Genomic DNA, 27985 nt, shown 5'->3' with positions numbered 1-27985 from the left:
AATGGTGCCTATTGACAACTGATCTACTGAAAATACATATACGAATGATGAGACGTATACGCTTTTGCATAGAATGAAGCGATTTTGCATCAAATTTGGGAGCTGAGTTTTTGCTCACGCAGATCTGTTGACGGACACGAAAAATGCATAGAACACTAGCCACAGACAGCTTCACTGTAAAACAGCCTTGTAGGATCGGCTTTTATGTATTTTTTTAATGTGTGAAGGTGTTTATTGATAGGGTATGCAAGGATTGGGAGGTCGAACTCGCTGCGGCAGTCAGAACCTTACGAGCAGTCAGTACCGGCCCCGTGCGTATAGCGCTGGTGATGCGCCTGAATGACCGGCACTTCGTTGTATTTCCCAACGTTACTAGTCTAGTAAAGTTGGCATTTCCTAAGCTGGAGATGCGCCTAGCTAACCGGCACTTTTGCGTTACAACTGCTTAATTCGTTTCCTTTTCTTGATTTCAGCTTTTTCGTTGTATAGTCGCTTCTGTAAAATATTCTGCGATGTCATATGTAAGTGCAAGAAGCATTCTAAACGCATTTTTTTCTTTTCTTTATTTTGATATTTTGTCGTGTGACTACTTTTGTACAATCATCCTCTGGTATGTGTATATATGCGACATGTTGTAGAGTATTTTTGCTGATTTTATTTCTACTGCATGCGGAAATCGCCTGCCGTCTGAACTGCCTGATTTTATGGAAGGGTTGGGCCAGTCAAGCTGCCTTATTGCAGCTTTTATTGCGATAGCAATTATATGGACACTTCAAGAGGATTTCTTCCGTCGGCGTCACCGTGAGGTTCCGGATAAAGTCCAAGGGCGATGAAATTGTCGCCGCGCGCCGTATGTGCGAGGGAAAGTGCGCGGGGGACGCGCCATATCACGGAGAGCGAACGCACGCCGGAGAGCAAACGTGACTTTCATCGCGCGAAAGGCCGTGGGGGTATCGGAGGGAGGAAGGGGGGGGGGGGGCGACGCTGTGCTGCGGCACCAATGCGTATCTTGCAAGCGGGCACAAGGGGAACTGGCGACGCAATCTCCCACGCCAAAGGAGCAAAGCGGGAAGGTAGCGCGGGATGGGGGGGGGGGGGGGAGCGGCGGCTTCTACTCTGCCAAGAAATGTGTTCTTGTAGCACTCTGCGCCGGTGCGGCCTGTCGGTGTTGTCGCGCGCACCGCATCTCGACTGCGATCTCCACATGGCTCTGACCTTTGTGTGCGCTGTGCTTACGCCGCTTAACTTCCGTTGCAGCGATAGACCGCACGAATCGTCTCTCGCTGCGGCAGCCGCGGTTCTTCACGCCAGCTTGTCGACAGTGGTTGTCTGTGGTCATCGAGTGTGATCTATTCATGTTTGCTTGTGCGCGCTGACTTTGTTACACTGTTGTTACTTGTTACACTGTTACACTCTGTTACACTGACACTTGTTAATTCAGTTAGTAATCGAATGTGTCAAGTTTACGCAGGCGATAAAACTACTATCCCTACTGTTTATAACTCTCTAATAATTTGCTATCACAATTGATCCTTCGCTTTTCGGGCAGAACTGTGACATTATTTTTCTACCCTCCTCATCACACCATGTACTCCTTACATCTTGTGAGAAATAGACTCAATCTCATACGTAGGAAAGCCCCATGTATACGCGTATATAATCAGGGCACATCAATCATATTTTGTAGCGTGAAACGATCACTAAATATAGAAAAGTAGGAAACAAATAAAAATAAAGGATTCCTAAAGAGCTGTAAATTTTTAAAATGCGAGATTTCATACCGGTTTATGAACTTTTCAAAAATCCGGGCTTTTATGACGACAGTTGTGAGGGAGATAGCTTTTGGGAGGAATTGATGCAGGTGTACAACGTCAACAGCAGAAGCTGACATGGGCAATAAAATTGCAAAGTTCACAAGAAAGTCAGTGACACCTATTCGAGTCAAGCACCAAGAAATTATTTTCCTCGAGCAATAGTCCTAAAGCAATACTCATAAAAGGTCCCATGCAGAGACCTCCTTTCTTTTGCACTATCCCGTGGATGATCACGTTGATTGGGTGTCTTAAATAAACAGTAAATACACATATTTTGCACCATAGAAGCTATTCGGAAAGCATTACATATGTTGAAATTATCACACAGATTCAACGCGTTGTTGCAAATGCACCGCACCCTTCACACAGATCAATTTTTGGGGGTAGGTTGACTTGCTTGCTCACATTAGATTAACTATGGCATAACTTGAAAAACCACTTTATTTATGCGTAGCTAATAAGCAAGATTGCTGTTCTTTAGGTGTAAAGCAGCTTGCCTATTGAGCGTCCTTGGACTTATTTTGAACGAGCAAGCATTAAACCTCTTCTGAAATATTTTTTTTCTTTCGTGGTAGCGCTAGCACTGGTGAGTACGCCAGTGACAATCAACATAATTTCTGCCGTAGTGCTTTTAGACTCCTAGTGACACAACGTAGCGCAAGAAAACAACCACAAATACACACAACCATATTCTCAGTTGCTTATGACATGTGCCTGTGTGTGCTTGTGGTTGTGCCCTAGCGCCACGAAATGTAATTAAATGAGCACCATATCGCCCAGCAACATGTCTTCCTGAAGTCTTTAGACTCGTGCGCAAACTTCAGTCCACAGCTTATGAGACAAAGTAGCTTTAGGGGGCTGACGAAAAAGGCTCCAAAAGGGCTTGTTCTTGGGTAAGTTGGTACTTAGGCCTAGTATACATAGTGCTCCTGGCTAAATATACAGAAGAACATGAAGCAGGAGAAGAGAAAAAGGTGTAGGGAGACAGAGGTGCGCCAACTACCAACTCTTCATTAACTTTCCTCTGAACTTCCTGATGGGCAGAACGTGGCGCCGGATATCGCGGCTGCAACATGCCAAGCCCGGTATTTAGGTTTCTGCATCCGGAAAGCGGCGTCCACCACGCAAGGCTACCGCACTTTTCGAGTCTGTCATGCCGTTTTGAGGCCACGCAAAAGGGTTGAGCGATATACTCCGCTCATATCTAGGGCGTCAAGTCTGGCTTTGTAACTAGTTTTGACGTGTATCTGCCTCACCAATTTTCCGAGTGAGTGGCGCCAAAGAAAATGAAGGAATATTGTAGGCAGTCAATAAAATAGAGATAGCATACAAACGCATGCTTACTTTCCTTCTCATAAGTAGAGACAAGGCACTAGAAAAGGCAAGGCAGTTTCAGAGCGTGAAGGTTCTAGGAGAAACTGTTATTACAGAGGCCATAGCCGAACTTCTTAACAGATGAGCAAAGAGCTACTGGCATTGAATAGAAGAGCTGCCAGAAAAGGGACTTTAGAACAGCGCGAGTGCTGCTTCCTGGATGGTCCGAACAGCCTCCAGAGATCTGCACTCAAGGCCGGAACCGGACGTCAGGTCTGTGAACTGGAGGGTGTGGTATCTTTTCTTAGGGACAGATATCTGTGCTTAATGTAGGCAAACAAAGAAGGTAGTTTTGTCATTACGCCTCAGCAAGCCTTCAACGAGGAAGCTTTGCAGGCGCTAAACAAGGAGTGAGCTTGCCGAAAGTAAAGAAGAACGTGGCTAATATTTGTGAAGAAATACGTACGTTTGGGAAAGTTAGCGAGCAGGTTTTCAAAAGAGAAGGACATTGATGACATTCCTTATTGTCAAAGCCAATAGGGTACATAACCTATTTAGAACAATTATCACTGAGAGAGGAACATGGCAGTACCAATTTAGCAGTTATTCAAGCGAAGCTTGTATACGCTAGCCTGCGCCGACTATACCAGTCGGCTTAAGGCTTGTTCATTGAAAGCTTCTTGAAGCATTTTATGAGTTTCTGTGAATGTCTTTACCAAAAAATAAATATGATGCAGACACGCTGCTCCTTACGATCGGACATGATGGTTTCGCAGACGTATTGTGCTTATCCGCTTCAAATCCAAGCGATGCCCAGAATCACTTTCTTTTACGGTGGCTTCCATCAAGGCACTAGCTATACCCAGTGGCTCTACATGGAAGTACGCCTTTGAGACGCGTGAAGACAAAATTTTGGTATATTTTAGGTCCCCGCTCGTGTATCCATAAAAGCACGTGCACCTGCAGATTAGCGGCTTTTTATTTTTGCCGCATGTGCCCCAAGGCCACCTCATCACAATGCGACTGCAATAAAATATTACATTTAGTTTGTGAGAAGTACAAGAAATTGAAGTGCTTCATCAACTTAAAACATGACATCTTAATAGATACTTTATTATTGCGTGAGAAAAAAAAGTACAGTGAACCTTGAGCAACACAGGAGTTGTAGCAGTTACTATAGTTCTAATAAAAGTGCACCCAGTGAATTTGTCGTCGCTGTTTTGATGGTAGGCATGTATCCGTGAATAGGCCTCTTTGCCTTCGTGTGCCATTTTCGCTACACTTTCATTTCGCTTGGATACAGTCCTTTATAAAGGTATGCGGACGTCATGAGAGCTCTGACCCTCGTGAAACTTCCGCCGCGTATTTCTCTACAACGTATGGTAGAAAGGTCGGGAGCGGGCGTTTTTACTGTAGTTAGTTGCAAGTATAAAAAGAAATGACTGCGCTTGAAGGTAGCTCAGAGAACATCCTTGGAGCAGGGTTCTGTATAGTCAAAGGTGAGCACATTATAGGCCTAAGCATATGCTTTCTGTGCTTAAATTATCATAATAATACAAACTGCATAGAGAAAATTTCTGAACTCCTGTTTCCTAATGCTGTCATGCAAAAAAGTGACAATTTAAATATATAGGTCCTATCATTTAGGAAAATTTTGAAATTTGCCCGCCTGGTATCGAGTTCTTGTAGCCTTCGTGACACGCTAACCTGAAGAGTAAAAAAAGATTATAAATGACGTTAGACAATTTTCTCGTAATCAGCCCACATTACCAATGCAGTTAAACGTACGTATAAATTGGTAAATTATTTCCCGCCTCCTTTTCAGGCTAGGCAGGACAGAGAGAGTGCGAAAAAAAAATAGTATCCTCAGAGTCTTCTGTTGGCTCAAATTTAGATAAAGGTCTATATAAACATTTTCACTTTGGGACACTTCTCCAGTGTTTTTCCGCGTTAGAATGTGGCCACTGTTTTATCTGACACAAGCAAGCACGCTTAACGTGTGCAAAATGTAATTTTGAAATCGAAACCTGTCGATGCCGGAAGTCTACAGCATTCGTAGCTACCCAGATGACAAAACTGCAATCAAGTTCTACGCCAGCGTCTGCTGCAGCTGCCACGCCAGGCAAAGCACAGGATGTGCAATATCTGGGGTGGCTTGCAGGAACATTGCACAACGAAAATAATAAACATTTTATTAACGTGTTATTAAACGTTCCCTAGAATGCTCCAACTTCGTACCTAGGCTACAGGAGTAGCACTGACAATTGGGCGAGTTGGTACGGATGCATGGCTTCCTTGTTGCGCCGTTCTGAAGCCATGCTAGGCTACAGGAACCGGCGGCCCTCAACTTGCCCCAGTTGTCCCCAGCTCGGCGGCCACTACGTCGACCAATTGTACGACATCTAGATCAACAATACAGGCGGCAGGCGAGGTGTGCGTTTCCTAGCAAAACTTAGCCAAGCCTAGTAAAATTTGGAAGAAAGCTAGGTCGATCACCAGCTCCGTTGTTTACTCCAGCCCTGCAACACTAGTGCAAGCTGCCCACAATTTTTGGTACCATCTTTCGGTTACGCCGATGCCGACGGATTCGCGCGTAATGGGACGTATAAAGCTTTCACATTAAAATTTAGTCAAAATCTGACGAAAATGTTTTTATTTTACAGCAAAACATGCTTCATTCCCTCATGGCGATATCGCCGGTTCCTTTCAAAGAAAGTAGTTACCTCATTTCCGCAATATTCTGCATTAAGAGGCAACTTTTCAAGCGAAGCTTGTATTGGCTCACAAGTTTTGGTGGCGTTGTAGTCGCGCAAGAACTCACGGGTGGCGCATACCCGCATTGCATATGCGGATATGAGCCAGGGATATGCGGGTGAGAACTAGGGACAAGAAGGAAAGAAAGAAAGAAAGAAAGAAAGAAAGAAAGAAAGAAAGAAAGAAAGAGCAGGTGCGGGGAAAGCTGCGCCGCTGTCGGATGACGTGACGCGCGCGACCAATCAGGGTTATTTGCTTGGTCGCGGGGAGGGAAAGGGAAGGAAAGGGAGTTGGCGCGCTCCGCCGGGTTTCCCTCGCATCAGATCAGTTTCGGCGTCCGGATAGGAATGCCGCGTGTGGTGCATTCCGCCGAGAAGCAGGCTGCGTTTGAGCAACGGCGCCGTGGACGTGCTCGGGAAAGGGCTCGTCATCGACGTGCCGATTCTAGCGTGATGGCTTCCGAAGCCCTGGCGAAACGTCTGCTAAGAGCCGCGGACCCCGAGTTGTGGGAGCGCGATTTTGAGGCCAAACGTCAACGAAGAGCCGCCGACCCCGATATGCTGGAGCGCGATGTTGTGGACAAACGTCAGCGTGGTCTTGCCCTCCAGGAACCCGACAATGGTGATTCACGCCTCGGCAACGCTAGCGCCAACTTCCCCGGCACGACGGCCAGGTTTTAACGCGAGTTTCTGAACCGAAACTTCGAAGCCAGCTACAGTGCGTGTGACCGGTTGTGGTTAGAGTACAACGTGGAACTCGTCTGTGGAATTCGTTCCGCGGAACACCGAAGAAACATACGACAGGCTTCGCTTACCCGCATTTCCTCGACAGTGGACGGATTACTGATTTTTTCCAGTGCAATTTCTCGACCAGTATTAATACTGCCACGGCATTATAACGCTCATGAAGAACAGAGCGTAAACGAAGCTATCAGCTACCTCGGGTCGCCTAGCCTTCGAACCCGTAGCAGATTTCCTCCAAGATAGGATCAGGCGGCCACACAAGCCGCCACAGCGGGAGTAGAAGAGGAGATACGCAGTAACCTGCCCTCTTCCCCGCCCTCCTGGCCCACGCACATTTCCCCGTTCCCCGCCTTGCGTGCGTAAAAGGACCACGAAACTTCCCCACATTTCTTCCTTGCGCGCACGAGAAGACTTCGCCGCATCAAGCCACCATCCTCATCGGCTCACTCTCGAAGGTTACTCTCGCACCTACAACATATGGCGTGCAGCCGCGATGCTATCGCATTTGTACTTTATACGGAACATCACCTCGACGGCGACGACAACGGCGGAAATTCGCCTGGAGTGGCCGTATAATTGCCATCGAAATAATAACGCGAATATCTTAGTTGATGCGTGTGGCTGTTCGCTTACAATGACAGGTAGCGTCGATGGTTTCGGCACAAATTTTGTCTTCTTCACGCCTTCATTTAGAGATCGCTTGGCCTATAGACATCTCATTTGGTCAGTCTCAAATGTGGGCTATGACCACGATCATGCGATGAAGTCAATCTCTTCAATGTCGTTGATGTCTAGATGATGTAACGGCCGGCTCTGATGAAATATATCGTCGACACAACACGACGAAAAAATCACAAAACTAACGCTTTAATACTGCGTTTTCTTAAACGTATGGAATATAATAACCCAGTGCACAAGCGTTAAATACAGAAGATAAAGTTAGGAATCCTTGAATGTTACAAATTTCCAGGCTTAGTAAGTATGATTGTGAATTGCTCATATTTTAAGGCTGTTCTTGCATCACTAAAAATGATAGTGTATTTTGTTTAATTTCTTCCAGTGACTAAACTGAAGTGCGCTTGCACGGAACACAGAAATAAGGCTTGTAAGAAAATGAAGTATTTTTGCGTTGGTCTCACAGTCTGCCTGTTCGGTGAGTATTTTGCGAGGGCCACTTTAATATTAGGCGCTTCTTACAGCAAAATGTAGAATTGGTTGCTCTTGCATTTCTAAAGAAAGTAACTTGAAGCAATACGTTAGGAATCCTTGGTTTGTCGAGACTTCATCAGATAATGAATATGATGAGACTTCATCTTTACTTTGTGCTGTGTGTATAGTGAATGGTCATAGTGCAGTGAAAACTTGGTTAAACTGCAACTCATCTTTCTCGGTCAAAACCGAAGTGCATTAATGAATTGTAGGTCCTAATGTTTTGTGTTGTTCAATTTGAACGAAACAAGGCCAATACCCAGAAGCAATTCGGTTCGGAAGAATAAAAAAAGGTGATATTTGTAGAGCAGTAATTTTAAGTATCGAAGTGCTGCAGCTTAACAGCATCAAGATTTTGCACAGAAGTGCTATTTATTATTGAATAAAATGTAAATGCATTTATATGTATCATATATAGTTAAGAACTACACTATGAATATCTTTTTCTTCTTGGTTTTAACGAACGTTTAGTTAAAGTTAAGTATATTTGTTACTGCATTTAAGATATTGCTACGTCTCAGCCACTCTGTCCACATTGAAAAGGGCCTAATGGTGGCAGAGCATGCGCTCTATGTGCCTTCTGATGGCATTATCAGAACATGATTAAATTTTCCAAGGCTCACTATTTTATTTCTGCATGACATTTTGGCCTTAAATAAATGGTATTGTTACGTGTGGAAAGACAGAGACAAAATAGTCAACTTACACTGTATTAGCAAGTGTAGTGCAGCCAGAGACCAAGATGGAACCCAGCTTGGGCCAAGCCTAGATGCTCGTCCTCGTCTTCATTTGCGCCATGTCTCTTGAGCGTTTGTTGCATCGCAACAGTATTTTTAACATTGTAAGTTATTGAAAAACCGAGGTGTCTTTCAACACCCGTATAAAATGTTACAGGGATTGTAGCGGATGCTGACTCTTGGCTTCCGGCGTCGAGAAATTTGAGACAGATATCGGAAAGAGGTAAGCCACAGTAATCCATATTATTAGGCGCGCAGTTAAGTTGGTGTAAAAGATGTTTCACAAACAGCTCAATCACCAAAAAGTCTGGCTTGTAACAATTATGAAGAGCTAGTAGTTGCGATAGATTAATCTCTGCAATTATTTTGGTCTCATAATATATTTTTTTTCTATTTCAGAACATGAGTAGAGATGTTTTCGCGGTGCTTATATTTTTCTAAAGTGTCTGATCAGACCAGGGACTCTTGCTGTCAGCCACACAGGACACAATCATAATCTTCTTTCTTTTCGCTGTACGTTATTGCATTTTTCAAAAGAGTGCAGCCTAAGCCGGAAGAAAGCATTGCTAGTCACTTACTGTCCTACCACACACTCTTTGCTGACGTACTATTGAGCTAATAATGAGGTCCCGCATGGCGTGAAACTGTGATTGCTTATTCAGTAAGAAATATGACAGGTGCCATTGTTCATGAAAACGGTGTGCTACCACTAATTGGAACGGTATTTATTTGTGTCACCACATGGGAAAGTGCTGAGCTTCAGCGATCATCCATTCATATGTCGTCCTGCTGTCGGGACAGGCAACCGCGTCACCCGAGTAGAAATGCGCCCAGCCCATCCAGAATTTTGTCGCTGTTCAAGGTCACAACATCATGTGTGATTATCCAGGCGTGAAGAAGGTGTGGTCAATGTGTCGTAGAAGGACACGTTACGAAAGACTGCAACGTGCCCCCGTGTGTCCGCTGTGACACGGGTGGGCACGGCATGGTAAAGCCCCTTGATAATTTGAAAGTAGCGACATTCTCTTTATCTTACACTAGACAGAAAAGTTGATTGGACAGCCGTCGCCGTTGCTCAGTTGGTAGCGCACCGGACGCAAAATTCAGAGGTCGTGGGTCGGATCCCGCCGGCGGCGCATGGTTGTTTTTTTTTCTTTTACTTCTTAATCAATTATTTCTTTAATGAATGATTAGACAATCAATTTCGAATTATTTAACACCACAACTTTAAAAGAAAAAAATAGAAACACTTCCTTATGCTTCCCTTGGTTTCACCGACTGACGGTTTCCTTCCTGTGTATGTCGCCTCAGGTGGCCCCTCCCCCCCCTTGTTTGCAGATCACCTGTAGCGAGTCAAGGCTCGCGTGAAAAGGCATTTTTCGGACTCCATCCTCACATGACGCTAGGTATCGTAAGAGAGCTAGCGTTCTCGCAGCGCTATAGCTTGGCTCGCAATAGAGGGAGGCGGCCTGCTAATGGCGCGGACGAAAAATGAAAACACAAGCAAAGCGTCACTCCGCGCGCGTTTCCCGGGCAACGGCCCGTGGGGCCAATCCCCGCTCAGAAAAGCGCCGGTTCGAGAGGCGGGAGAGGAGGGCGTGCGAGGGTTCTCGGCACTGCGGCAGAGTTCACAGAATGACGGTACTTTCAAATAATTATCAAGGGACTTTAGGGCCGCTATATCCTGTACGCCATCTGCGTCGGGTCACAGTCCGCCATGCGCTGTGTTTTCGCGGCTTAGCGTTGATGCGCGGCGCCGCAGGAAGGTCTATCAACTCACTGTTGCGCCGCGCTTGCTCACTGCATTGTTTTTACGGCAAATTTCCGCGGTCCTCGAGTGAGATGGGTTCCTGTTTGCTGCTACGTGCGTGTGACACCATACTTGTGAATTTAGTTAATATGCCTTTGTTTACATGTTTACACGGCCGATAACACTACTATCTTTACTTCGTATAGCTGTCCACTAATTTGCTGTCGCAATTGAAGTTTCGCCATTCGGGCGAAACTGCGCCTTTCCTGAATGAGTGGCCGCACTGCAGGGCCGCCTCGTCGAGTCTGGTGAAGAATCGTTTGGTGTCCTTCTGGTTAATTTATTTCGAGTTCCGTTAATGACGTCCAGCCGAGTTCATCTGATTCATTCTAGCTCACCGGTGGACGGCCGCGCTCTGTATGTCTTCTAAAGAATGGTGCGCTAAGGAGAATGCGTGTCTTACACCACTTTCTATGAGATAAGAAATATCTGGACAGCTTCTGGTGCAGAAAGAAGCAGCTGCGTGCTCGGCAAATTTAAAAAAAAACTAATTGTTCCTGACTTTCCTTTTAAGCTACTCAAAATACATTTTATTTTGTATATACGTCATTAACAAATATTTATTGTTTAACCTTGAGAGTATTCGATTAAACGCAAAACCATCAATAGGTAAATTTACCACCATACTGAGAAAGATGCAAAAGCTTACTTTTTTAGCAAAAAGTGGTGGTATTAATTTTCCGGGCATGTGACTAGGCGCTCGCGCTCAGTATGACTTATCATTTATATTACTTTATTTCAGACCGTGGTGGACAGTGCGGAAGAGCAATGGTGAAAGGAAAGAACGCGTGCAATCGTAGTCTTTCCGTCTTCCGAAGCCACTATGGTTTCAATGCAGCGACAAAAAAATGCGAGAAGTACAAAAACTGCAGTCTTATTGTCGGAAAAGAATATCATCGTCGAAAAGACTGCTATGAAGAATGCGATAGTAAGTTCACTGAAGTTTTACTGTATTTAAACTTTTAAAGTACATATGTGCTCTTTGAAAACGACCATGTAAGATGTGGAAGTGCTCACGAAGGGGACCATTATTAGTTTACAAAGAAGCCAAGAAGAAAATTTTAAGAGGAAGTTTTAGCACGACAGCTCTTATCTGAATATACTGGAACGGAGAAACAATTTCCCTCAGTAACCGCGCTGGGCAGCTTTTGATGAGGTTTGTTGTATTTAAAGCAAGGGGTTGGAATCTGGTGACTTTAGGAAGCAGATTTTTTATTTCGGCCACCAATTGCTTACAAAATTGTTGAAAAATAGAAAATCACAAATAGCTTAGGAGCGCAATGTATATTTCGCTAACTCATTAAAATAATGATAGCGTAATTTAGCAATTTTTACTTATTAAGGCATTTAAAGTGGACGAAGCTGTTGTACTATTTACCTTCAAGAATTACACCACTCAGTCTTGAGTAAGACTTTTAGAATGCCCTTGTAAAAAATGTAACAATTTCATGTAGGCTGTAAGTTCACATCTAAAATTTGTACACTTTAGATACGCTAACAGAGGCAATTCATTGAAGTGGCCTATCTGTTTTTGCCGCAGAGTTATGTATTTGAATAGGGTAATCGAGAGTCCAGCCCTTGTTAAAGCTGCCTCTTAAGTGATGCCTCGTGTTTCCAGTCGCCATTACCAGCATGCCCAAGAGAAGACGTGATCCGCAAAAGCGATATATAACCTTACAATTAAGAGGGTAGTAAAAGTTTCAGGTAAGATTAGCCACTGTCATGTGGAATAATTCATCTCAGGAATACGTCAATGCATAGGCTTGCATTGTGCATTTATCTGAAGTTCAGACGGTGAATCATCATTTACTTGCCAGCTGCGTTGACCATTCTCATAAGCATGAACATTCTGGCATCTTCGCTACTCATTACTGCCCAGGAAAAAAAACCCGGATCAATGAAGGTTATTCGTGTTCTTAAAAAGCTGCGCTAAAATATGCCACACCATTCTCATAAAGTTTCAAAGCATAATGAGGCATAATGAAGTGCTCTGCTATGTACAGTGCGTATTATTTTTATGTTGTTCTGCTTGTCTGGTTTACACATTAATAAGTGTTCTGCTTTATCACGTAATGCAGGATGCATTATTTTATTGGTGGCGTTACCGCAGGGGGATCGCGACTATGTCCGATGAATCGCCTGAGCGAGGGGTGCAGCCACCGGTTAAAGTCCTTTTTCGCATTGCCACCGCCGCACCGTTCTACTTTATTTTAGAGGGCCCAAATTCATGCAAATCGAGTGTAGGCGTGTCACTTCGTCGTCATCTGCAAGATATGAAGGAAAGGGCATTCACCCAAAAGCTACACTACTTGCTCAAGTGCACCCTTCGAATTATTTTCGCATAGCTTACACCTTGGTGTAGGTGATTCTAATGTTTAAAAGCAATATTTTTCTTCCCATTGTGTTCTCATCTTATGATGTTTACTGCTAAAAGCATTCGCCCGCACGGAAAGAAACCACATTTTGGGAGAGATGGTTTATTCACGACTGAATTCCGAAGTCGTAGCAATATGTAAGCCGTAGCAGGGCTATCATATGAAAAACAGCTTGTTTAACGTTTGAATTTTTAGGAGCTCGCTAAACTAGGTTAGTTGGTTAAAGCTATCTAAACAGTGCCTAACATGGGAAGTAAAGCATAGGCGACAGACGCAGCACTGTGTCTATCGTCTCTACACAGCCCTGTATCTGTCGTGTATGGATAAGTCCCGTCTATTGCGTTTTAGAGCGCTGCTCTTAGGAGCCTGTTCCTTTGGCGAGCGTCGGCGTCGTACCTCGTAACCGAGCGAACGAGCACAGCGAAAGATGAGAGCGAACGCGGCGCGCAGCGGGCGACGAAAGATGGCGAGAGCGAAGAGAGCGCGAGGAGGAATGCGAAGGAGGAGGCTATGGCGAAAGCGTGAGAAGAAACGCGCAGTACCGCACAAGACGGACTATGGCGACGATGGCATCAAAATGACGCCATAGTAGCGGGCGTCGTTAGGGCGCCTCGATGCGCTCGCTCGCCTCAGCTCCGTTCACATGGGTGCGCATATTCAGGTACTGTACGCGTTGTCTGGTCACCAAAGCGTGGCATCAGTGGAGGTCTGCCGGCGGCGGCTGCTGTGAATCGCGCCCACGCATCAGCCACGCGCTGATTCTCGTGATCTGCCCATTAGCGAGACGGTCGTGCCACACTTCGCTCCATCTGGAACGTGCCGCACGCGACAGGTTGTCCGCGCCAGCCAATATTACGCGAAATGCAAGAACGTATAGAGCGGCGCTCAAATTTCGAATTAGTATCGTAATCATCGGTGAATTTAATTTTTTTTCGATTTGCATTCTTGGTGTGTATAACTAAGGAAGATTATATTTGAAACAAACATTGAAGTCAGGAAAAGCATAGTAAAATTAAGTGTTGATGTGAAGTATCATAAAAGAGCAAAAAATGGAACTGAATGTGGACAAAAAGAAAAGCGAAACGAAAGAGCGCTATTCACATTTTTCGGATTATGCGTGTGGCGCTTTACCATTAAGGTAAAGGCAGCCGTTGGCCTGTCAACTTCATTGAAAAATATACATTAGCACAGTTCAGATGTAAGCTTTAATAAGGTCACTACGAGCTAGCCCATAAAACTGGCCTGTTTTACAAGTACAAACCGTCCCATGAATGCCCGCTTCCCGCTCTTTAAAGTTGAAGCAAAGTGATTTTTTTTCGTTGCTGGAAGCTGAATAGCGTAGACTACAGGATCAGCCAGCAACGTTGATCTAACATCTGCACTGTTCTCAGACACTTGACCGACACAGTGGTAAGATATTCAACCATACCAAAGCATCCAGTACACGTTCTGCGCATGGTAGGCCTTCCTCTCATGACGATGTAGTAGGCGCATGATTTGACAGATGTCATGACTTTCTTTAGTTGTCGGCGCAATTTAGCGCTCATCACGGATGTTTGCGTGCAGTGTTGGACCCAGCTCTGTGTGGTCGCCAAAGTGAACAGAGTAATTGTGGTCGAACCGTAAATGCAGCATCACGTCTGGGAAATGCATCACTTAATTTTCTGCAAAATTGCGGTGGGGCTTTATCGGGACGGCAGTCCACGAGCCTGTTGTGAAAGGGAGGACGCGGTACGAGCGGGCTATGAACGAGTGTAGTGAGGGGGAAACTAAGACGAGGGACTCTTCGATGCATCAGTAGCTCCTGCGTTAGGGGGTTGCAGTTAAAAAAGCCGCAGTTTCGCCTGATAGCAAATTAGGAGACAGCTATGTGATATAGGGATAGTAGTTTTATCGGCCGTATAAAGGCGGAACTGTTCGCTTGCTAACTAAATTAACAAGTATGGTGTCAGCGTGCACAGGCAAACATGAACACACCACGCTCAATCACACATCACACTGCCAAAACGCTAGCGTGAGGAAGCGCGGTTCCAGCAGCGAGCGAAGTGACCTTCGTGCTGTGTGTCGCTTCAACGCCAACTGAGCGACGAGAACTACGCACGCACAAAGGTATGAGCCGCCTGCAGATCGCTACCAAGATAAGGCGCGCGCGATCAAGCGCGGCCGTGCCAAGTACGCAGCTGGTTCCCTAGTAAACGCCGCCCCCCCCCCCCCCCACCCACCCCCTCCCGCGCTACCTTCCCGCTTCTCTCCCTGCGCGCGCGAGGTTCAGCCGCGATAGTCGGTTCTCCATGCGCGCGGTCGCGGAATACGCAGTTGCTGCCGAAGAACAAGGCCGACCCCCTGTACATCTGTCCCATCCCCCACGGCCTTTCGTGCAACGCAAGACGGTGCGTTTCTTTTCAGCTTCCCTCTTTTGCGGGCACCCTATGGAGCCGCGAACTCCGGCTCACCTCGCGCGCTTTCGCTCGCACATACAGCGTATGGCGCACGGTGACGGTGTTATCGCCCTCGAACTTTACACGAAACATAACGGCGACGACGATAGCAACGGCAGAAGGGCGCTTGAAGTGTCGATATAATTGCTATCGCAATAAAACCAAGCCGCGAAGAACGCGGACAGCGTTCAGACGTAGACTCCGTTTGGTCATAGGGATCATCATAGCTCTAGGCGAGGAGGCGTTGCGGTTGTGAGAATGACTGCTAACGTGACCAATACGGTGGGAGCTTTTAACGGGATTGGCTGAACGTCTGCCACGTTTTGGTGATGCAGTGGAGGCTCTGTCCCTTTTTTAAGCATGAATTGCTTTTTGCTCCCGTTGTCGGCGACGTTCAAGAGACCTTGAGCGAGAATGCAGAGCCGTTATCCGGGCACTCAAGACGAGAATGCGCGCGAGAACGAAACGAGACCCTGCGAGAGAATCCGGGCATTGTTGCGAGAGCAAAACGAGATCATCCAGGCAACCACTCAAAACTTATTTCGGTCTTTGGCCCCCAACCCCTTGTACAAGACATTACATACGCTGATTACTGCCCAACCAAGTTACAAAGAAATATTGCTTCTGATTTTTTCCTAGTGTTTGTGCATAGTATCACTCAAGCTGTAACTTCTAGTATGCTCAATTTGCCACTTCCATAGCGACGTTTAAAAGGCAAATACCGTGCAACATACGCTTCATTGTAATCTTTTGGCACTCAGACAGGGCTGCCTGGGATTTTTAAAGCGAAAGCTTTACTAACCTAGTCGAGCTGAGCTTCGCCGTCACCAGCAATTTGACCTTCATTTCACGGCAGCTGCGCCATAGCCTTGGCAACACATCGCGTGACTCGCCGCGCCGAGTTCCGCCGCTGCTGCCGGCTTGGCGCATGCGCTCTCCGCAGTTGGGTCGCCGCCTGACAAAGTGACTCGCCGCGCGCCTGGCTAAGAGGAGCGCGGTGCTCGCCTACAAAAATAAAAAACACCGCATATCCACGAAGTAAATGATGATGAGTGGGCGAAACACCGGGGGATCATTCGGGTAACCGTGAATCCCTCGTATATATATATACACTATACATGTGTGCACTATATACAGCGTTTATATAGCCCTTGTGCACCGCAGCGCCCCTAGCGGTCTCCATGCAAACCAGAGCTACGGACAACGGATGGTGACGAGGGACAAGGCTCGGCCCTAAGGTGCTTCGCCCCTAAAAAAAGGACAGTCAGTGCGAGCTTGGTCATGGATGCGAGCGAGGGGTTCTCTGAGCGTTGCGCGGTAGCAGAAGGCTATGAGCCGTCGTCGGCCAGCGGCGTTTGACCACCCCGCGGATATCGCCCGGCTGCAAAGGATCGAGTTGTCTTTGCTGGGGATTCCAACATGCGTAAAGTAAAACCGGTGATAACAGAGAGGGTAGGTACAGACGAACGAGTCCAGGTTATCGCGCTTCCGGGAAAACCGATTAATGAGGTGATAGCGAAAACGAAGGAACGTATGTGGGACACAGTGGAAGAGAGGCACCTAGTGGTGATAGTGGGCGGGGTGATTGCCGTACTGCAAGGACGAGGCGCAGGGATCACGAAGCCGAGTTTCGCCGTCACCAGTAATTTGACCTTCATTTGAGCGTAGCTGCGCCGTAGCCTTGGTAACACATCACGTGACTCGCCACGCCGAGCTCCGCCGCTGCCGCCGGCTTGGCGCATGCGCTCTCCGCAGTTGAGAAGCAAATAGCGAAAGGAGTCACCGACCTGCGGAATGTTTCTAAGGAAGTACAAATCGCGGTGTGCATGATGCCAGAGGTCGAAATGCAGGGGTATGCAATTGAAAGGGCTGTGCTTGCAGTTAACAGGGACATTTGGACGCTAGCTCAAGCAATGAATTTTACGGTCATTGACATTAACCGAGAAGTGCTCCGAGCAGGCCGCGAAGGCGCTTTTGTGCGTGACGGGATACATTTTAGCGAAAGTGTAGCAAAACCGGTTGGACGTCGATTCGCGGCGCGGGCTGCATCTTTTTTAGGCGGGCCCCAGGCAATCAAGAAGCAAGATTAGGTAGTGAATGTATCAACACACCAGTAAACGGCAGAATTAGACCACAAGGAGTTAGGAAAAGATGCACAAAGGATATGAATAAACAAGGTAAAATTAGTTGTATGAACATGCAGGGTAGTCGTAAGCAGGAAAAATAGCTAGAAATTCAAACGCAGCTGAATGACGAAGCGATTAGCATGTGCGCCTTGACCAAAACGCATCTAGAAAATTTGGAGCAGCCGCCTGTCATTGAAAATTTTGTATGGGAAGGGTGCAACAGAATGACAGGGTCAAGGAAGGGCGGAGGCGTAGGCATAGAAATTAGGTCGGGTCTGAAGTGGTAAATGGTAAGAGGGACATGTAAGGAGCATTCATGGATTAGTGGCACATAGCAAGGCAAAAAGACATGGCTGGGAGTGGCTTACCTATGGACAGGTAGTGATAGCAGAAAAAAAATAAAGAGTTGGTTGACTGCATTAGAAGCGATAATAATGAGTTTAAGAAATCGGGCTAGGTGATATTAGTGGGATATTGAATATGCACATGGGCGATTTAGACGGATATCCTGATTACAACGGTTCTCTACTGCACGATCTGTGTGATGAACAGAACCTTATATTAGCTAACAAGGAGAATAAGTGTCATGGACAGGTAATGTGGCAATGCGAAAACAGGCAGTCATGTATCGACTATGCCTTAGTCTCATAAATGGTGTAGGAACAACTAGATCAAATGATAATAGACAAAGATGGCAAAATTGCCTGGGTAGCGATCATAGACGTTTAACATTAAGATTTGGGAAATATACTAATGCAAAGCACGAACCAGTAACATAAGAATTTCTAAACATGAATAAATAAGAGCAAATAACTGAGACCGCAAAAAAATATAGAAAAGAAAATTGAGGCTTTTCCCACAGCAGTATGGGAATATAAGAAACTGGTAGACGTTATGCAGCAGGAAATAAAAGAGACATGGAAAAATAATTGTTGGATTGGAAAGAGGAAACCACGTAAGTGGTGGAACAAGGAAATAAAGCAAGCTATAGAAGTGCGTAAGCAGGCATCTAGGGATCATCGAGAAGCCAAAAAATTGGGATTACATGAAGAAAGGTGCTCCTTTGATGGAACACATACAGAGAAAAGAAAAGGGTGGAGAGTGAGCTCGTGCAAGAGTAAATTAAATGCGCAAGTAAGCGCTGGGCGCATTACATTCGCAAAAGAGACGAAGGCGCCCCAGAAACATTCTGGAACCATCTAAAAGCACTCGGAGCTCCAACTAAAAACTCGCACACGGCTATCAGGCATGAACACGATGATATATACAAAGGAGATGATGCGTTGCGGTAGATCATAGACGTTATTAGGGATAACTTCGACACGAGACAGTAGTTCACACAACAGATCCAGCAACAACAGAGAAGCCTGAGAGATCAAAATTAAGCATGGAAAGCTTTTATTCGAAAAAGGCCGCAGTAAATGTCCCGAATAACACGGCAGCAGGACCCAATGAAACCCCAATACAACTAATCAAAAACCTCGGTCTAAAGTGCAAAGCATCGCTCACTAATGCCATAGAGAAAGCGATTAGAACAAAGAAAATTTGCGTTGGATGGCGCGAAAGCAAGATGAACCAGGTCTACAAAGGCAAAGAAGATAGGGATAAGACGAGCTCGTACAGGCCAGTTACAGTAACGTCGGTGATATATAGAATAGCAATGCAAGCCATAAAATTAGAACTGTCGAAGTGGGTGCAGAAAAATGATGTACTGGGGAACTACAAAATGCGTTCAGGCCAGGCAGACGCTTAGAAGATAATATGTTAGCACTAACTCAGTGCATAGAGATTTCTGTCGCTCAGAATAGACCTTTATCAATAGCATTTCTAGATATTAAGGAGCCTTTGACAACGTAGACAGGGAATTGTTATCGGATAATCTTAAGCATGATGGACATAGATGCCGATTTCGTGGAGCCGCTGAGGGAGATATATAGGGAAAATTGAGTACAAGTTGTATGGGAAGCTCGAAAAGGCAATGAAATGGTATAAACTCACCAAAGATAGAAGCAAGGATGTGCTCTGGTTTATTGTTGTTCGCGCTTGATGTTAAGGGTATAGAAAGACGATTGGAAAACAGCGAATTAGGGTTTAATTTATTCTATATGCGTAATGTACAAATGGTTCCACAGAAGGCCCTTGATTGATGTATGCGGACGACATAATACTACTAGCGGACCATACAAGAGATTTAAAGTCACTTGCGAATATCTGTGGCAACGCAGCAACAAATCTAGGCCTTAAGTTTAGCACAGAGAAATCAGGAATTATGATCTTTAATGAAGATACGAGTAATTTCGTGGTGTCAATTCAACAAGTCATGCCCATATTCAAGCAACATAAGCACCTCGGCGTGTACATAAACAAAGGAAAGGCTTAAGCACCCACCAGGATTATCTGAAAATAAAGGGGAAGCGGAATGCAGCAATAATGAAACACAGAGCACTGTGGGGCCACAATAAGCATGAGGTGGTGCGTCGAATCTGGAAAGGAGTAATGGTGCTAGCGCTAACGTTCGCCTAATGCCATTCTATGCTTAAAATCGGAAATATTGTCGAGATTGGAAGTTAACCAAAGATCAGTAGGCCCGTTTGCTTTGGGAGCCCACGATAAAACTACAAATGCGGCAGTGCAAGGTGACATGGGTTGGGCCTATTTTGAAGTCAGAGAAGCACAGAGCAAAATTATTTTTGAGGAAAGAATCAGGGACATGGATGAAAATAAATGGGCGGCTAAAGTGCACAAGTATCTGCACCTGAAGAGCGTGGACACAGAACGGAGGAAGAGGTCAAGGAAGTTGGCAACCAAGTACAGGATAATCGAAACTGTAAATAGAAAACCAGGAGTCATCAGAAAGAAAGTGATAGAAACAGAGACAGTTAATTGGATGCAAAAAATGGAAACAAGAAGGACCATGGATATTTTCAAGAATGAGAAAGAAATTAGAAGGGAAAAACTGTACGATAACACAAAGGGCACTGTCTTGCTATTTGAGGCTCGAGCCGGATGCCTAAGGACCAAAACATACCGGAGTAAATATTCGGAACTAGATGAGGCATGTGTATGCTGCAGCAAAGATGCGGAGGCCACTCAACACACCCTAATGGAATCTGAAGTTATTCATCCAGTGAGAAGCCTAGGTAACGTAGCCATTTAAGAAGCGCTTGGGTAGTGGATGGAAGCATAAACCAGTCAGCAGTCAAGATTAACAAGAGACGTTTAGAATATTGGTGGGGAAAAAGCAGGGAAAAGATTGTTACGACCCGATATGATCTTTTAGTCATAGTTAGAGGTGCCAGGTAGATACTGAGAAAAAAGAGAGTAATTAAATGTATACAAAAATGGCTCGATAAAACTGTCAGCCCTTCCACTGGGGTGGAGATGGAAGACCAGCGAAGCTGTACTTTAGTGGGAATTATGTATTTCCAATTATGACTATTAGGATGTGATGGTGTAATTTTTATTTTAACTATTAAAGAATGACAAATATATATATGGTTTTCATTTATTTAGGCACCTCAGGGACCATGCCCTTATGGTCGCTATGGTACACTGCCATAGTGTGTACGGCAAAGGTTGGCACGTTCTTCATAAACACGTCACCAACGCCGCGCGCGTTCTGTACGAACGCGGGCAAAATGCCGCCACTGTCGACAACAGTTCTGCCCGTTGCGAAGCACCAATTGCGATAGCAAATGAGTAGCGAGCTATACGTAGTAAGGATAGTAGTTTTATCGGCGGTATAAACTTGGACACATTCGCTTACCAACTGAATTAACAAGGATGGTATCAGCGCGCACACGCAAACATGTATAGATCCCACTCGATGACCGCACACAACCGCTGTCAGAATGCTGGCCTGAGCAAGCGCGCCAGCAGCAGCGAGTGAAGGTTCATGCGGTCTATCGCTTCAACAGAAACTCAGTGGACGAAAGCACAGTACATACAAAGGTAGTACCCTCTCTCCCCCCCCCCCCACGGCCTTTTGCCCGACGGAAGAAGTCGTGTTTGCCCTCTGCCGTGCGTTCGCTCCCCGTGAAAACGCGCGTCCCTCGCGCGCTTTCACTCGCACATACAGCATACGACCAATTAGAGTTTTGTTCTACACGCGGACACCCGTCGAAGACTGAGCCCTTAACAGCTTTGCTGTAAAAACATGTATAGCTTACCTGAATAAATCAAGCTGGCTAGGTGACTAATTGTCACTGCCCCGTTTCAAAGGGGAAGCCATTAAATCATCATCATCATCACGGTGGCGGCCGTGGCAGTCCGGGTGAAAAAAAATGAATGCAGAAACTCCACTGAAGTCGTCAGGTATGTGCAAGCATATCCACTAAATTTAAGTTATCCTATCTCGAAATTTAAGCTGGCCCACCACAAATTTCAAGTTGGCCCACCCAAATTTCAGTTGGCCCACCACCAAAAACTCAAGTGGGCCCACCACCAGATTATATGTTGGCCCTACCCCTAATTTTATGTTCGCTGACTCCCAATTTTAACATGGGCCACCCCCAAGTTTCAATTTGGCCCACACCAAAATTTAAGTTGGTGTACATGCAGCAGTCAAGTTGGGCCAACTTGACTTCTGCCTGCCCCAAATTTCTAGTCTTCATCATCATCATCATCATCAGCCTATATTTTATGTCTACTGCAGGACGAAGGCCTCTCTCTGCGATCTCCAATTACCCCTGTCTTGCGCTAGTGTATTCCAACTTGCGCCTGAGAATTTCCTAACTTCATCATCCCATCTGGTTTTCTGCCGACCTCGACTGCGCTTCCCTTCTCTTGGTATCTATTCTGTAACCCTAATGGTCCACCGGTTATCCATCCTACGCATTACATGGCCTGCCCAGCTCCATTTCTTCCGCTTAATGTCAACTAGAATATCGGCTATCCCCGTTTGTTCTCTGATCCACACCGGCTCTCTTCCTGTCTCTTAACGTTAGTCCTAATATTTTTCGTTCCATCGCTCTTTGTGCGGTTCCTTAACTTGTTCTCGAGCGTTCTTAGTTAACCTCCAAGTTTCTGCCGCATATGTTAGCACCAGTAGAATACAATGATTGTACACTTCTCTATTCAACGACAGTGGTAAGCTCCCAGTCAGGATTTGGTAATGCCTGCCATATGCACTACAACCCCATTTTATTCTTCTGTAAATTTCTTTCTCGTGATCAGGGTCCCCTGTGAGTAATTGACCTAGATAAACGTACTCCTTTACAGACTCTAGAGGCTGACTGGCCGATCCTGAATTCTTGTTCCCTTGCCAGGCTATTGAACATTATCTTTGTCTTCTGCATATTAATCTTCAACCCACTTCTTACACTTTCTCGATTAAGGTACTCAATGCATTTGTTGCCATTCGTCTCCATTGTTGCTGAATAGGACAATGTCATCTGCAAACCGAAGGTTGCTGAGATATTCGCCGTTGATCCTCACTCCTAAACCTTTCCAGTCTAAGAGCTTGAATACTTCTTCTAAGCACGCAGTGAATAGCATTGGAGAGATTGTGTCTCCTTGCCTGACCCCTTTCTTGATAGGTAACTTTCTACTTTTCTTGTGGAGAACCAAGGTAGCTGTGGAATCCCTGTAGATGTTTGCTAATATATTCACGTATGCCTCCTATACTCCTTGATTACGCAATGCCTCTATGACTGCTGGTATCTCTACTGAATCAAATGCCTTTTCGTAATCTATGAAAGCCATGTAGAGAGGTTGATTGTACTACGCAGATTTCTCGATTACCTGATTTATGACATGGATATGATCCATCGTAGAATATCCCTTCCGGAAGCCAGCCTGTTCTCTTGGTTGGCTGAAGTCAATTGTTGTCCTGATTCTATTGGAAATTATCATTGGTGAATATTTTATACAATACTGAAAGCAAGCTAATGGGTCTATAATTCTTCAGTTCTTTAACGTCTCCCTTCTTATGGATTAGTATAATGTTGGCGTTCTTCCAGCTCTCTGGTACACATGAAGTTGTGAGGCATTGCGTATAAAGGGCCGCAAACTTTTCAAGCATGATATCTCCTCCATCTTTGATTAAATCTACTGTTATTCCATCTTCTCCAGCAGTCTAGTCGGCCCAATCCAAATTTAAGTTGGCCAAACCCCAAACATCAAGTTGGCTCACCCCAAATATGATGTTGGCCTGTCCCCAAGTTTCAAGTTGGCCCACCTCAAAATATGAAGTTGGCCCACCCCAAGATTTATGTTGCCCACCTACTAATTTCAAATTGGCCCATCACGAAATTTCAGTTGGCCCATGTACATATTTAAAGTCCGCCCATGTCCAAATTTCCAGTTGGCCCACCTCCCAACTTAAGATTGCCCTACTCCAAATTTTAAGTAGGCCAGACCCAAGTGTAAGTTGTTCAACCCCCATACTTAAGTTGGCCCACCTGCAAACTTGAATTTTGCCCACCCCTAATATGAATTGGCCCTGCTACAAATTTCAAGTTCACCCTACCCCAACTTTCAGTTGGCCCGCGTCTAAATTTCAAGTTGAACCGACCCCAAATTTCAATTGACCCACTCCTACTATAAGCTCCCTCATTCATTTCCTTTGGAGCCCTTTGTACCCCCAGGGTATTCTCTCTGATCAATTTCATTTTAAAATTGTTCCTTATCGCTTATAAAGCTACCAATCATCAAGATTTAAATTAGTATAATAAATAAGTGTCTTAACGTCGCGAATTATGCATTTTTATGCAGATACAAGGCATACACTATTTACACGCATTTTCCCATAACAGAGCTGGGATACTCGCTAAAGAATGCTTACCCATTAAAAAAACCAGAAAGCTCGTTTTCGTGCATGGGGTTTGCCGCAAGCGCTTATCGGTAAAGATTACGGTTGCCGTGAAGTGCGAAAGTCAGGTACTGTTTAAGGCTATCACTTTATACTCTTAAAGACAAAGCCTAAGCTTCTTCCAATTTTTGTGACAAGCACTCGTCATCTACTTTTACTTTCCAATTTTAAGTAAGCAGCTACTCCATTTCTTGCCTTAATATCTTATTATCGTCTGGCCCATCTTTATCATCATTGCAGACATCAGTGCAGAACGACAAATGTTTCGTCAGCTTTTTCATTCCTGCCCGGAAATCACCTTTGAAGTTCTCAAATGCCTGAACAGGTTCTGCAGCTCATTAGAATCTGTAGCATCCCTTGCAGAGCCCTTATTTCCTATTGCCAAAAATAGAAGGTACAAAGACAATACCACTGTATTCGGCAGCAGTGTGCCCTTATGCTAGAGTAACAACTGAGCCAAGCCTATCCTGCAAAAGCGTTACTGTTAGCATCAGAAGCGTGCCACGATTGTGAACTGCTTGCTGCAGAGCTAAGTACACCGGAAGATTTCGTCGTCTTTTCTACTTGTCTCGGATGACTCTCCCAGTGTCACCTGACTTGATGAACCCTTGTGCCGCAATGGTTGTGCAGAAACACTGAAGTGATGACCGGGATGCCAGTGTGTCGTATATCATTTCTTGAAGAACGGCAGTCTTGCCGCGGAGTTCAGCAAGGCATAGACTGAATAGGCGGGGAAATCTGCAAAAATGGTAGTATGAGCTTCAGAAGTGTGCCACGTTTGTGCACTGCTGCCGACTAGTCTCATTTTTGTCTCCGCCATACTGTTATCTCATTGAAAACCTGCCTATTCTTGCATAATTCACCACACATCGCAGTCGAATTGCAAGGTGATGAATTGCAAGGTGAGTCGAATTCTTCCTTCGCGCTATGATGATGAAGAAAATATGAGCAGTCCCTGTGAAATAGGGTGGTCGCACATATAATCGCGTTTGTTCGAATAAATTATGTGGTGTAATAAAATATTGATATTCTGCTAGGTGACCTTAGACAAAATTGAAAGTTCGTTTCAATGAATGATTCAATTCCTTTGCCACATTGATGTTCAAGCCTTCTAATTCAAGCAGTTAATTTACATACCCGTGACTGATCTTATCAAGCCCAAATATTCGGGTAGACAAACTACTTACATGGTTAGCACATTCTTCTAGGGCATTCTTCACGGTTTTCCCCAATTTCTACACCCCATGCATGAATTGTATTCACCTGAAACAAATTGTTTGAGGTCACTTTTTTAGATACTGGCTCTGCTTTGAGGCGTAGGATACTGCATTTTGAAATATAATAAAGCTTATTCCTTCTGATTAGCTGTTTAAGTTCACCATAATTCCATAGCTGCCTTCCTGTACATTGTGCTTAACAACGTACTGTTTCTGCACTTAAAAATTACTTTTCACATTCTTTTCTGTGCTGCTGTTACACACAACGACACAACACGGCTGGGGCACATACTTCCTGGCATAGTTAAATTTATACCTTATAATTCACTTGTCATCTCACTTCTAAAGTATTGTCGTATTGTGTGGTGCACAACTGGCATTACAAACCTAAAGAAGCTGCATATGCATCCGAAGAGGACTGTCTGGTTTTTTTCGACTACAAGTTAACGATGATGTACAATTGCTTCCTCCGTTATGTCAAAAATTATTTTTTCTCGTTAGCGAACTTGAAAGAAAATCTGTGTATAAAGAATACGAGGTCCAATAAACCATGGGCTGTGCCCACACCCAGAGTATACGATTATACATAATCACTACGTTTCGCGATGCTTGTGCTAATCAATAAACTATCAAGGAGGATTTTGATGCTGTGTGCGCTTCTACTAAAGCCACTAAGTGTTTTTATCAGGACAAACTGTCCTAGAAAAGCAATGTTCTCTTTCTCTATTATTCGAATGAAAGTTCGTTTTGTTTTCTATTTATCTATGCAATGTAAAACCAGGTTCTTGTATGCATATTAACTGTGATCAGTGTTCTAAGTATCTGTCATCTAGGAACGATGTTTGTTCTCTGGAACAGCTGCACGGCCATGTAATAGGGGAATCTGGACCTCCGTGAAATCGCTGCTGCGACTTTTAGTCCCGTCACCTTCAGTTTTGACTAAAGAAAATTAAAAAAAAATAAAATGTAATAGTAACACTTACAGGCAGCTTCGTGGTCTTTGATATACTGATTTCAGACTCTATAAGCTGGGAAGCTTCCACTGAGTTATTACGACAGGATGGTGTCATGCCTCTGGGAAGAGCCTAGCAGACGAAACCTGCGCTTCGAGTGAACTTAGTGCGTATGCGCTACACTTGCCGATCTCGTCACTTTCTACCGTGAGAAGGTATTGAACGGCCCGACAGTCAACGTTCGCGTGGTGCTGTTACAGAATCGGTCAACTGTACCTCCTGAATTTGTTCCTTTCACTCTTTGATCTCTCTCTCTCTCTCTCTCTCTCGATATATATTGTCACGTTGTAGTGACGCTGAAGAAAACAGTCGTAAAACTGTGTATGACGAAACTGATTATTTATTGGGCGAACCTGTGCCCACAAAAACAAGCTACACTCGAAGCACAACGATAGCGGCGAAGCACAGTCGGCGATCGTCGAAATCTGATCAGCGGCGAAACGCGTCGGCTTTTAAACGTGAGTCATCGAAGGTTCCAGGTAAATCCCTGGTGCCCTGCGTGTCTTCCAGAAAGTTCTAGACGATTCGCGTCGCTCATACAATCAGACAAGATGAGCGTCGGGGGCCACAGACGACGGATAGAAGCATCGATAACGTTCGAGAAGCTTCCAATGCAGGCGCGTCCTGCGTCGAGCGATGCCGTTTAACATTTGTTAGCCGGTGGAAAGCGGCCACCGGTGCAAGATAAACATGTATACGTGTCAATATATATATATATATATATATATATATATATATATATATATATATATATATATATATATATATTCTACTCATATTCAGCTGGCCTTGCTATATTCTAAAAACGGACCGATTGTCAGGGGGAAAATGGTACAGTGAACTGAACAATGATACTGCACTAATGTCTGCATAAAAGTGATAGGGAAGCAGAAGGAATTGGAAAGGTCTGCATAGAGTTTGGAGATGCTATGGTCGTGATAAAGAGGAAATTGAGGTATACAGCCGCGCACTAAATTTTGCATGAATCTTTTTCCGCTTTGCAGTTATCTGCAAATTCCTCCACCACTCTCAATGAGCAAGATCGGACTTCCCCTAATATTTCATTTGATTTATTTTTGTACTTCAGGGGTTTACTCATTGAAAGAAATAACGTGCTGTTGCCACATTTCCACAAATCAAGATGGGGCCTCATCACAATACGAGCAACTCGGCTCGTTTTCTATGAGTGCCGGAGAATAACAGAATGCTGTTTTCATGTCTCTAGTGTGATTCACCGCTAATTTGAACGCGCTTCCTGGCTGTAAAGTCCATTGTAAATATCGGAAAATGTCACATACGTGTGCATATAAACGTGTATTGTAACGGTTTTTTGCAGGTGACTCAAAGTGTCTGGATACGATGTATTCAGAGTACCATGAACTTTACCCACCAGGCACTAAACCAATGTGGTACTACTATTATGATCCGGACTACGACGTTTGCGTGGAAATAGAAACACTCCTTGATGCTTCAGACTTTTGGCCGAAGGGAAATGTTTTTAGGACTGAATCAAGATGCAAAAGGCATTGCGCACCAAACCATCGCACGAGAAAGAGTTAACGGCTTTCATTGCTACCAGAATGCGTGAAAATAATTCACTACACGGAAAACTTTTAGAGAAAAG

General features: G+C 44.9%; 1 protein-coding gene across 1 annotated transcript; it reads left to right on the top strand.

Annotated features, from left to right (window-relative positions):
* Positions 1-475: 475 nt before the first annotated feature.
* Positions 476-27985, top strand: LOC125946822 (uncharacterized). Its single transcript, XM_049670907.1, has 5 exons — positions 476-521; positions 7686-7778; positions 8729-8794; positions 11124-11309; positions 27698-27985. Exons 2-5 carry the CDS (start codon positions 7739-7741, stop codon positions 27919-27921), a joined length of 516 nt encoding a protein of 171 aa, XP_049526864.1. The 5' UTR covers positions 476-521; positions 7686-7738; the 3' UTR covers positions 27922-27985.

The sequence above is a fragment of the Dermacentor silvarum genome, chromosome 7 (assembly GCF_013339745.2).
Source record: "Dermacentor silvarum isolate Dsil-2018 chromosome 7, BIME_Dsil_1.4, whole genome shotgun sequence".
Taxonomy (NCBI): Eukaryota; Metazoa; Arthropoda; class Arachnida; order Ixodida; family Ixodidae; genus Dermacentor; species Dermacentor silvarum.
Note: the sequence above shows the minus strand (reverse complement) of the source record. Positions and strands in the feature narration are given on the sequence as shown.

Coding starts and splice junctions, on each gene's coding strand:
- LOC125946822 (XM_049670907.1), top strand. CDS start 7,739: ATGAAGTATTTTTGCGTTGGTCTCACAGTCTGCCTGTTCG. Junction 8,795..11,123: donor GAGACAGATATCGGAAAGAG/GTAAGCCACAGT, acceptor ACTTTATTTCAG/ACCGTGGTGGACAGTGCGGA. Junction 11,310..27,697: donor CTGCTATGAAGAATGCGATA/GTAAGTTCACTG, acceptor GGTTTTTTGCAG/GTGACTCAAAGTGTCTGGAT.